The sequence below is a fragment of the Propithecus coquereli genome, unplaced genomic scaffold (genome assembly GCF_000956105.1).
Source record: "Propithecus coquereli isolate 6110/MARCELLA unplaced genomic scaffold, Pcoq_1.0 Scaffold172, whole genome shotgun sequence".
NCBI classification, from domain to species: domain Eukaryota; kingdom Metazoa; phylum Chordata; class Mammalia; order Primates; family Indriidae; genus Propithecus; species Propithecus coquereli.
The window spans coordinates 5,424,883-5,436,684 of record NW_012141858.1 but is presented as its reverse complement, the minus strand read 5'-3'; the positions used below and the strand labels follow the sequence as shown (position 1 = coordinate 5,436,684).

The 11,802-nt window shown below is 34.1% G+C and overlaps 1 protein-coding gene across 1 annotated transcript in view; it reads right to left on the bottom strand.

Annotated features, from left to right (window-relative positions):
- Positions 1–2,846: 2,846 nt before the first annotated feature.
- THAP2 (THAP domain containing, apoptosis associated protein 2) overlaps positions 2,847–11,802 on the bottom strand; it is a 12,256-nt gene continuing 3,300 nt past the window's right edge. Inside the window, exons 2-3 of the mRNA XM_012642067.1 lie at positions 6,126–6,321; positions 2,847–3,513 (exon numbers count right to left, since the gene is read on the bottom strand). Of these exons, the coding sequence (XP_012497521.1) occupies positions 3,124–3,513; positions 6,126–6,321 (586 nt within the window). The 3' untranslated portion in view covers positions 2,847–3,123. The remainder of the gene's footprint in view (positions 3,514–6,125; positions 6,322–11,802) is intronic.

Here is an 11,802-nt window from a genome sequence, read left to right as displayed (position 1 = left end):
TGAGAACTAAAAAAATATTTTGAGCTCATGAAAGTAGAGTAGAATTGTGGATATTAGAGGCTAGAAAGGGTAGGGAAGATGGGAGAGGTTGGTTAACAGATATGAAATTATGACTAGATAGGAGGAATGAGTTCTGGTGTTCTACAGCATTGTAGGGTTAATATGGTTAACTATAATTTATTCAGAAAGCTAGAAGAGAGGATTTTGAATCTTCCCAGCACAAAGAAATGATAAATGTTTGAGGTGATGATATGCTAATTACCCTGATTTGATCATTACACATTGTACACACATATTGAAATATCAGTCTGTATCCCATAAATATGTACAATTATTACGTGTCAGCCAAAAATAAAAGGGAAAATGGATCATAGATCTAAATATAAGAGCTAAAATGATAATACTCTCAGAAGAAAACATGGGAGTATGATTCCATTTATATGAAATATCCAGAAGAGGCGAGTCTATGGAGACTAGCAGATTAATAGTTGCTGTGGTTGAGGGGAGGAGAAGGGAGGGATGAAGACTGACAGCTAATGTATACAGAGTTTCTTTTTGGGTGATGAAAATGTTGCAGAATTAGTTTGTGATGATGATGATTGCATGACTCTGTGAAATCAGTTGTAAAATCCACTGAATTGCACATACTAAATGAGTGAATTTGTGGTATACGAATTATATCTCAAACTATTAAAAATAATCACAAAGGGGCCTCCTCACCTCTATCTTGTCATCGATACTATAATTTTTCCCCCAAATTCTCTTTAATAATGCCCAATTTGAGTTGATTATTAGTTCTCCTTTTGCTGAAATTGTGGTTTTCCGTCAGTTATTTTTCAAAAGAATATCTTAAATAAAGGTTCTCTTTTGGAACATTATAAAATCATTATATAAACATAGCTGTAAATATGTGATAAAAAATTTACAATGCAGTTTTGGAGCTGGGGAGGGCTCAAATTACATGTCATGGTTCATGTTTTTCTACTTTATTCCTCAAAAATATACCCGATGAAATAAATTTACCATAATAACAATTTACTAACTCATAAACACAATAGCTTAAATCACAAAAAATACTAATTGGTACCTTCTCTGAACCTCTGTGATACTTCTTTTTCTATAATTTATTTATCAATTAGCAAATGTGGGTTTGTATAGACTTAATATGTTATATTAAGATATCAAGATATTATTGAAGATGGGAACTGGGCTGCATTAAATAGTGTTTTGTATTTGGGGTGGGAGGATGAACCACATGAGAGTCTATACTTGGAAAAAATAGTTTTTATTCAAATGATTATTTGCTCAACTTATTTTGAGTTATAAAGTAGATATGGTCAGCAAATGTTTGATGATTATATACTGGTGAAAAGGTATTTGAAACTATATTAGAAAAAAAAACATATAATGACAATTCTAAGGAACTACATCTAATACTTAAGATAAAGTGACTAACAAGGTTTATACCATACACAAAAGGATTTTCATAAATATTTGTTGTAAGTACCTCATGGGAATTAAAAGAGACTTTTCCTACCTTTGCATTTGCTTGGGAGGCATTCCTTATTAAAAGAGAGTGCTAATAGATTGTTGCCAGGATCCAAGCAAATGTCATTTTAAAAAAAAAAGTAGGCAATCCAAACAGAAAGTTTTTTTTATTTGTACAGTAGTCATTACTTTATAGAAAAGATTTACGTCAACTTATGATTAGGTATATGCTACTTTCCTATGTTTGTATCACAAGCTTGAATTAGGGTTAAATAACTTATAATTAATAACTTATTTATCAATAACTCATATTCATAAATTTTTACATAATTTGATCAAAACTGAAGGAAAGTGTTCCTATTAAACATTTGGTGAAATAAAGCAAACCCTTTAATTGTTCAAGTGGCAACCATAAGAATAGTTCTGATACTTCTATATTGTAAAATAATGAGTATTTGCATAGCTTTATCACAGACGTACATATATTTTTATAGAGAACTACATTTCATTTCCCTTATGTACTATGGTTGCTCTATTTGACTTACTAAAAAAGGAGATAAAAAGCAAACTGATGTGTAAGATAAATTGATTACATTTTAACTTATAAACTGTGAAGATATAGTAAGTACTTTTCTGAGATTAAATTTTACTGTAGGTTTATGAGGAGAAAAAAAGCCCATTATACTGGTATGCTATTAATATTTCTGAGGTATAGAATGTATTTATAAAGTAGTTAAAAAGAAAAAAAAAAGCTTAAGAGTTTTGGTATCAACACACATGGGAGCACCAATTTTGAGGTTGGAAATGTAATATTTTTATTATGAGAAAAAGAGTAGTATACATTTATCTATTTGCTTCATTAAGGTAAAAGTTAGATCCTGAATTTTGTATTATTTCACTACATAGTTTCTTAGAAGATGAATATAATCAGCTACCAGACTACCAGTCTGAGGTACTTGAGGCCTTACCTAGTTTGGATGACTCAAGAGTAGTTCACATTCAAAAATACTGTTTTCAAAATATTTTACAACCTATTTTAAAATCTATTTCTATGAGAGAGGCCAAGCTCGCTTTTACTGGTAAAAATATACAGAAAGTTTAAATTAAAAAGTTTGCCCCGTACCTCAGGTTTTTTTTCTATAAATTTTTAAATCATAGTGCCAATAATAATTTAATTTATACAAAACCCAGTAGTTTTAAGGTCATACTTAATATTGGTTAACTCCTACTTCGTATCTTATTTAGAATGTAATATCCCAACTTTGGTACAGGAAAAAATTCTTTTCTAATATAAATTAAACATATTACTTGTCATAAGCTGTTCTTTAACAGTAGTTTAAAAAGACAAAAACACTTTGCAAACATACAATTTGCTAGCAAAATTTTTAAGTATGTAATTCTCGTGTAAGGCACTTCCATTCATTTTCAAATGAAAATTTCATAAAATTTTCTATTTTTTGTAATCAAGTCTTCATAAGTTATACAGTAATAATGTTACTTCAAGTAAAAGTTTATTAAGTACTGAATTTTGGCATAATTGCCATAAATATCTTTGTCGCTGAAAAGAATGAAGAATGGGCATCAAGTGCTATGCAAGCTCAACTTAAATGAAAGTACTCTTGGTCTGTTTTAGATTTAGAGACTTGGTAATGTTTTATCTTGTTGATCTTGTTCAAGAATCTTGAAATCTTCTAAAGGAAGACTGCTGAAGGCAGCTGGTAAAATGTGTTCTGATGTGCCCTTAGGTAATATGTTATTTGCTTCTAAATTCTTCACCAAGCACGTGGCTTTGATCCATCTTCGAGTTGCTCTGCGTTCTTTTTGTAGGCAAGTTTTCATTTTTCTTCTTAAGCTTGCTATTTCTTTTTCCAGTTTAATTATCCTTTTTTTTGCCTCCATAGGATTCCTAAAGGCATAACTGTGTTCAAGTAGTACTTGCTGACTACTAATGTTTGATTTTAAATTAGATGGTCCGGCTGGAGTACAAGTGTTGTTTTTCTTCAAAAGATTCCTTGACTTGAGTTTCTGAGCCCAATAAAATTAGAGGGTTGAACATAAATTATGCAATATCACAAATAAATAAATACTGTCCAGTTTTGGATAACAGTAAACTATTCTTTTAAGAATCAATTTTAAAAGTTTGATAGGAAGCAGCAGCAGCCCATCTCATGTAATCATGGATTAAGTTTCTGAACTGGTTGAATTAACTCTAGTCATCTATTTTCTTTTTGTTCTCTCTCCGAAGAGATTCAAACACTGATTTGAAAATTGACAATGGACTTCCAAGGTCTCTTCAAATTATTGAATATGATTCTACCAAGACTTTAAAAACTCTTTGCAATGTACTTACTAAGGTCAATTTAGTATGTATTTAGACATTTTGTTTATCATCAGTGATGTTAATTTGATCCCCCTTTTAGTTAAATACTATTTTCTTAATTTGATGAGTATTTCGGATGCAGGGTCCTACTTAATAAAAATGGTAAGATCCATAGAAACATATTTTTAAGTATGAAGCTTCTAAATAGACTTTTCTATTAATTGTTCAGTTACATCTTCAAGGATTTAATAGCTGGCTAGGAAATTTCTGCCCAAATCAGAAACCTGAGGAGCCTGTTTTTTTCTTTATCTCTTTTATTCAAATAGTCATCACGTCCTATTAATTCTACCTCCTAAATATTTCTATCATGAATTCTTTCCTCTCCATCCTTCTTTTTTTTTTTTTTTTTTTTGAGACAGAGTCTCACTCTGTTGCCCTGGCTAGAGTGAGTGCCGTGGCGTCAGCCTAGCTCACAGCAACCTCAAACTCCTGGGCGCAAGCGATCCTACTGCCTCAGCCTCCCGAGTAGCTGGGACTACAGGCATGCGCCACCATGCCCGGCTAATTTTTTCTATATATTTTCAGTTGTCCAATTAATTTCTATTTTTTTAGTAGAGACGGGGTCTCGCTCTTGCTCAGGCTGGTTTCCAACTCCTGAGCTCAAACAATCCACCCGCCTTGGCCTCCCAGAGTGCTGGGATTACGGGCGTGAGCCACCGCTTTTCCCGGCCCTCTCCATCATTCTTAATGCCACTACCTACAACAGGCCCATATCATATCTGGCTTGACTATGTTACTCTATTAGCCATGTTATTCTTTATTAATCTCTCTACCTTGTTTTGATCCTCATTAATCCATATTCTGCCACCAGAATAATTTTTCTAGCAGATTTGGCATTTCCATTCTGGCTAAATCCCTCTTCGCCTACCCATTATCTAAAGGAAAGAAAATTCTTTACATGGAGTACTATACCATTTAGGATCTCACTCTATTCTGCCATTCACCATCTTTATTTATATTCCAGCAAACTACTAAACTACTTAAGAGTTCCCAGATTATATCATATCCTCATAAATTTGTCTTTAATTCATTAAATAAACTCTTATTGAAACACATACTGTGAATTCCGCGGGACGCAGCAGTGAACAATTCAGATAAATATGGTTCCTGTCCTCATGAAACCTACAGCTGGTCCCTTTGCCTAGGATATTAGCAGGGACTCTTTTGATCTTTATATCCCCAGCATCTAACATAGATTCTGGCATAATGTGAAGTTTAGTTGTATTTATTGAATGCATAAATGATCAAAATGTCAAAAATAAAGTATATTTCAAATTCAATAAAAATTTGAATGCATATTATATCCGAGGCACTATTTGAGGTGGTAAGGATTCAGAAGTGAAAAAGGACAAAGTTCTTGCCCTCATGAAGCTTTTCTAAGATCTGTGATAATTAGTTCACCACAACCTCTGCTCTCATTCAGATAGTAACTTATGTACATTTACAAATTTAACTGTCAGAAATAACAGAAGCAGTTATTTTTCCTCTCTCAGAGGAAAACACATCTGTCCTACTTTTCAAAGCTAAACCCTGTATTTGTGTTCATTCTCCCTTTTACGTTTTCGTGACCCTGTCTTTCTCAGCTAGGTTTTCCTCTCTGATCAGATCTTCCCTTACTAGATAAAACGTTTTAATTAATTCATCTTGTACCTTAATTCTCTCTTTCCTTTTCAATATCATTTGCTAACATTTTATTATTTCCCACTCACCCCTCAACCCATTGGCTTTTGTTCTCATCATGCAATTGCAGTTGTTCTGTGCAAGGTCAAGAATGCTCTCCTGAATTCCAAATTTCTAAGTCTTTAAGCCCAGCCTAAATGCCTGAGCTCTATAAATTCTCTGTGATGCTTCTTCCCTCTGAACTGACATCCTTTGGTGTAACTCTGGGTGTGCCCTAAGTGCCCTTAAAGCACTTAGCAAATGTTAGGTGTTTGTCATCTTAAAATCAGAGCAGGGTGATGCTGGAGGTTTCATTACTTGTATGTTTTCTGTCTTACCAGTGGTACAATTATTAATAATATTTGGTAGTAATTAAAATTCCAATATAGTAAAACAATTTGGATTGGGGAAAGAATATTGGAGTCAGGAGACCCGAGCTCTAATTCTGGCCTGCACCTTTACTGCATAAGAGTCTAACTTTCTTGAGGTGTATTACTATGTATGAATTTCAGTATATCCTAAATTGCTCCATTGTATAAACAAAAAGGAATGGGTTTTAAAAATGGTTTAAAAAAAAAAGGAGAGTAATATTACCTACCATTGACTTTATATGGGTACAAAAATCAAAAATGGTTGGAACAGCATCCATTTTAAGTCGTCGAGTTTGTCCTGTTAGGTCAAAACAGGAGGCTTCAAAGTGCTTTGAACAAAGAAAAGTGTGTTTTCCTGGCACAAAATTTTTGCGCCTAACCAGGCGAACCCATTCTTTTCTTCTTTTAGGATCCAAAGGAAACCTTAAAAAAAAAAAAAAGGCAACTCAAATTCCAACTGTCACACTTTAGTTGCACCTAAATGATTAAAAGAAATTTAAAAGGTGGTAATTTAAAGTGTCATCCATTTACATAAAAAATTTTAAACTCACAATATCCAGACACAGAAACAGAAACCAATTCATGGTAATTTTTATAAATTACAAAAAAATAAAAAACTGACTTTGGTGAGTTTTCTGAGCTTTTAAAGAGAGATATTTGTTCCCAACCTAGTTCTTAACATGCACAGTAAAGTAAAACATGACTAAACTGATCTAGACCAAGTTTATGTAGAACCATTATAAGCAGGAGTAACTTCACAATGCTTTGCTCTGCTGCTGGTATAAATGGTCAAGACAAATCAGATACCTAAAGATTAAATTTTATCAGGCAAAGTCTAAGCAGATTCTGGTACTCCTTCCTCTGTGTTCCATCATTATGATACCTAAACCACATTGTTTTGTAATTTTTCCATTTTAATAAATTTCCAGTGAAATAAAGGATTATGTGTTTCTCGAGGATAGGGATCATTAACATATCTTTTCATCTATTTATCTTTGACACTTAGCATAGTGCCTTACAAACGGTAGGGACTCAACAAAAATTTGCTAAACTAATACAAATACAGAATTTTTAGCAATGTTTTTCCTTTCATATTTATTAATATTTCAGATGCAAAATACAGTTGACCCCTTGAACAATGGGTTTGAATTGTGCAGGTCTAATCATATGTGGATTTTTCTGATAAATTTATTGGAAATTTTTTTTTAGATTTGAGAAAATTCAAAAAAATTTGCAGATGAACCATGTAGAAATATTTAAAAATTAAGAAAAAGGTATGTCATGAATACCTAAAATATATGTAGATACTATTCTATCATTCGCTACCATAAATTATAAAAAGTTAAAATTTATACAAACACAGACTATAATGGCTCTCTATTCATAGTAGAGAGAAATGTAAGTAAACGTAGATGCAAAATTAAATCATAACTGCATAACATTAAGTGTCGTATATACTATGCTATTGTAATAATTTTGTAGCTATCTCCTGTTGCTATTGTGTTTAGCTCAAATGTTGCAAGTTTCATTTAAAACTTCATGAGACACTGATCATCTCTGCCCAAGCAGTTTTGTCTCAGTTTTAACTGATACACAGTTAAATTGTGTATCATGGTAAAAAGTGATCTCTTGTGGTTCTTGAATATTTTTCTTCATGGTTAGTGCAATACCATAAACCTAGAATAACACCATGGGACCCATATGAGTGCCACTAGTGATGCTGGACATACTCCCAGGAAGCAGAGAAAAGTCATGACAATACAAGAAAAAGTTGACTTGCTTGATGTATACTGTAGCTTGAGGCTTCCAGCTGTTGTTGCCTGCCATTTCAAGATAAATGAAACCAGGACCATTGAAAAAAAAAAGGAAATTTGTGAGGCTGTTGACGCAGCTATGCCAGCAGGCACAAAAGCATTGCACTTTTTGCAAAATACCTTTTTATTTTGCATTGAAAATGCAGCTTTTATGTGGGGGTGGAGGATTGCTATAAGAAAGGCATACCTATAGTTTCTAATATGATTTAAGAAAAAAAAGCAAAGTTATTGTGTGACAACTTAAAGGAAAAGGAAGGTGAATGATCTAAAGCTGGAGAATTTAATGCTAGCAAAGGATGGTTTGATAATTTTAGAAAGAGGTTTGGCTTAAAAAATGTCAAGATAACAGGAGAAGCAGCTTCTGCCATCCAAGAGGCAGCAGTGAGTTCCCAGAAACCATTAAGAAAATCACTGGAGAAAAGATACCTACCTGAACAGGTTTTTAATATAGATGAAAGTGCCCTATTCTGGAAAAAAAGCCACAAAGGACATTTATTAGTAAGGAAGAGAAGGGAGTACCAGGATTTCAGGCAGTAAGGGATAGGCTAACTCTACTGTTTCGTGCAAATGCAGTCAGGTTTATGATAAGGACTGCCCTTATCTATAAAGCTGCTAAACCTCCAGCCTTGAAGGGAAAAGATAAACACCAGCTGCTATTCTTTTGGTTGTGTAAGAAGGCTGGGACAATGAGAATGGTTTTTCTGGATTGGTTCTATTGATGCTTTATCCATGAAGTCAGGAAGTACCTTGCCAGTAAGGGACTGCCTTTTAAAGTTCTTTTGATATTGGATAATGCCCCTGGTCACCCCATAAGTTTAATACCATAGGTCTTGAAGTGGTCTACTTGTCACCAAATACAATGTCTCTGATTTAGCCTCTAGATTAGGGGTTCAGAAGGACCTTTAAAGCTCATTATGCAGGGTCCTCTATGGAAAGGACTGTCAACACTATGGAAGAGAACCCTGACAGAACATCATGAAAGTCTAAAAGAATTACACCATTGAAGATACCACTGTTGTCACAGAAAAAGCAGTGAAAACCATCAAGCCCGAAACAATAAATTCCTGCTGGAGAAGTGTGTCTGGATGTTGTCCAGGACTTCACAGGATTTGTGACAGTGAATCAAGGAAATCATGGAAAAGATTGTGGATATGGCAAAAAAGGTGGTGGGGGTGGTGGTGAAGGGTTTCAAGATATGGAACTTGGAGAAATTCAAGAACTAATAGACACCACACCAGAGGAATTAACAGAAGATGATTTGATGGAGATGAGTGTTTCTGAACACATGCTAGAAAACAAATTGACACTTATTCAAGACTGCTTTTGACTTCTATGACATGGACCCTTCCATGATAGAGGAAATGGGGAAGAAGGATTGGTATAGTACAGAAACATTTTTAGAGAAATGAAAAAGCAAAAAAGTCAGACGGAAATTACAATGTGTTTTCATAAAGTTACACCAAATGTGCCTACCTCTCCTGCCTCTCCTTCCACCTCCTCCACCTCTTCTGCATCAGCCAACCTTGAGACAGCAAGGCCAACTCCTCCTCTCCCACCTCCTCCTCAGCCTACTTAACATGAAGATGCTCTATGGTGAACCACTTCCACTTAATGAATAGGAAGTATGTTTTCTCTTCCTTATGATTTTCTTAATATTTCCTTTCCTCTATTTTATTATAACACTGTATATAATACATATAATATACAAAATCTATGTTAATTGACTGTTATTGGTAAGGCTTCTGGTCAATAGTGGGCTATTAGCAGTCAAGTTTTTGGGGAATCAAAAGTTATATGTGGATTTCCAGCTGTGTGGTTGGGGGATCGGCACCCCTAATCCCCACATTATTCAAGAGTCAACTGTATACTGATCTGCACCCAGTATATACCTGTTAAGGAAGAGACAAATATAAGGGGCTGTCTCTAAAAATTCTACTGGTTAACTTGGAACATAAGAATCAGCATTCACATGTAATAAGTTTGAGTTCAACTCTTCTTTAGTTTGACTACCTTATCCCTTAAGTATTAATTATGAACTGATTAGTGTTTAAAAAAAACTATAAAATCCAAGTTGGAAGATCATGTGGTTCAGAAGCCCCCAAATGAAGCCTCATTAGGTAACAGGTTTGACTATATCACATATAGTAGGTTTGTTCATATTACCAGCAATGAGAGGCACAAAGAGATGATAGTCCAGATTTACAGTCAGCAACCTCCCATATCCTGTTCCCATCCCCCTCAATCTCAAACATATCCTGATCTGAAGATGTTAACATTTTTATGTCTCTACAGTTTGTATGTTTTCTTTTCCTATTTCGTTAGAAAATAGAAATTTTCTGATAAAGACATTTTCTCTGCCTAGCCCTCACCTCTTAATGATAATCTGTTCTCATTTCAAAGATCTCTGTTCCAATATTTAATGGTTTGGAAATGTTTCCTAAAGCCTAAGCTAAAAATCAAGCTTTAGTTAAGCACATTCTTCTTCTTGTCAGGGCCTCAATAAAAACTTAGAACAAGTAAGTACTATCATTGCATTATCATTTGTATAAGACTCTTCAGACATACGAAGACTATCTGCTATTATTTTTCAGTTCTTTAATTCTTTTTTAAAGCTCTTTTTAAAATTAATTCCTTAATTATGAAATCAGTGCCTCAAAGTGAACCTTAACTTGACCAAATTCTACTTCCTTAAGACTGTTAGGAATCCCATTTACTAAGGAAGTTTTTCATGATAAAAGACTGGGTTAAATGTTGCTATTAATATGATCATATAGCACTAATATCACTGTATTCTAATGGTTTATTTTCCTATCTCCCTCACTACACTAAGTTTCTCCAGGGTAGGAGCTATGTTTTTCACTACTTTATCCTAGGATCTAGCATTGTACCTGTTAGGCACTCAGTGAACTTTTCTGAGTGAATCAGTGAATGAATGAACTAATGGGGTTAATTTGGCATTACTAAATAATCTTTAGATTATCTGTGATGAAACAATAAAAAATTTTATATTTTGGTATAATGTTTTTGTACAGCAGTAACCTTAGTCATGTTTTGGATGTGTTTTTTGGATTTTTCTCAGCACAAAGGGTGAGAGATGTAGCCCATAAGATGAATTTAAGTTCAGCTTAATTTAGTAATAAATTATAATAACCTATAAATAACAAAAAATTTAACATTGTAACAGATGCACATATTCTTGCCAATACAATAGAACCAGGCTTTCATAAATGACAGATATTTTAGAAAACCACTTAGTATTTTAAACAGTGCTATTTTGCTTGCAACTTTAATAAATAGTTGAATGCTTCTTACATTCCAAGCACTGCCCTAGGCACTGAAGACACGGTAGTAAACAAAACAAGACATGGTACTTATCCTCTATGAGAATATACTGTTATGGGGAAAGTGGAGAATCAAATAGCTTGATGCAGTAGAACAGAGTGACTGAGCACATTGTCTCTCGACTCAAACCGGGGCACCCATCCTGACTCCTTTGCATAATAGCTGGATAACTTTAGGCAAGTCACTTAATCTTTTTAGGTTTCCTTTTTATCATCTATAAATTGGGGTAAGAATGGTACCTAGTGCAGTTTTAAGGATTGAGTAAATGCTTAGCCCAGTGCACAGTACATGGTAAGTACTAAATCAATGCTATTTATTATAAAAGTAATTACAAGTATCCATGAGTCTTATAAAAGTATAAGTACAGAGTTGCATGGAACCATAAAACAGGAAGAGCTAATCTAGTCAGGAGGCCTTAAAGAAGGAATTAGCTAGGGAAGTAGTGGTGAAGAGTGTTAAGAACATCTCGAGGACAGGGAAGAATGTTATGACATGAAATGATGCTGGAGGGCTTTCTAAGTCAAAGAGTAATTTTGAACTTTATCCAAAATGGCATTGGTAAGCCATTAAAGGGCTAAATTGTGAGAGCTGATTGTTAACCGAAAATTTGTGAGAGCTGGTTGTTAAACATAGCCATTATTAAAAATCCTCTGTCTCTCTCTCTCTCTCTCTTCTCTTGCTTCCTGTCCTGCCATGTGATCTCTGCACATGCTGGTTCCCCTTCGCCTTCCACCATGAGTGGAAGCAG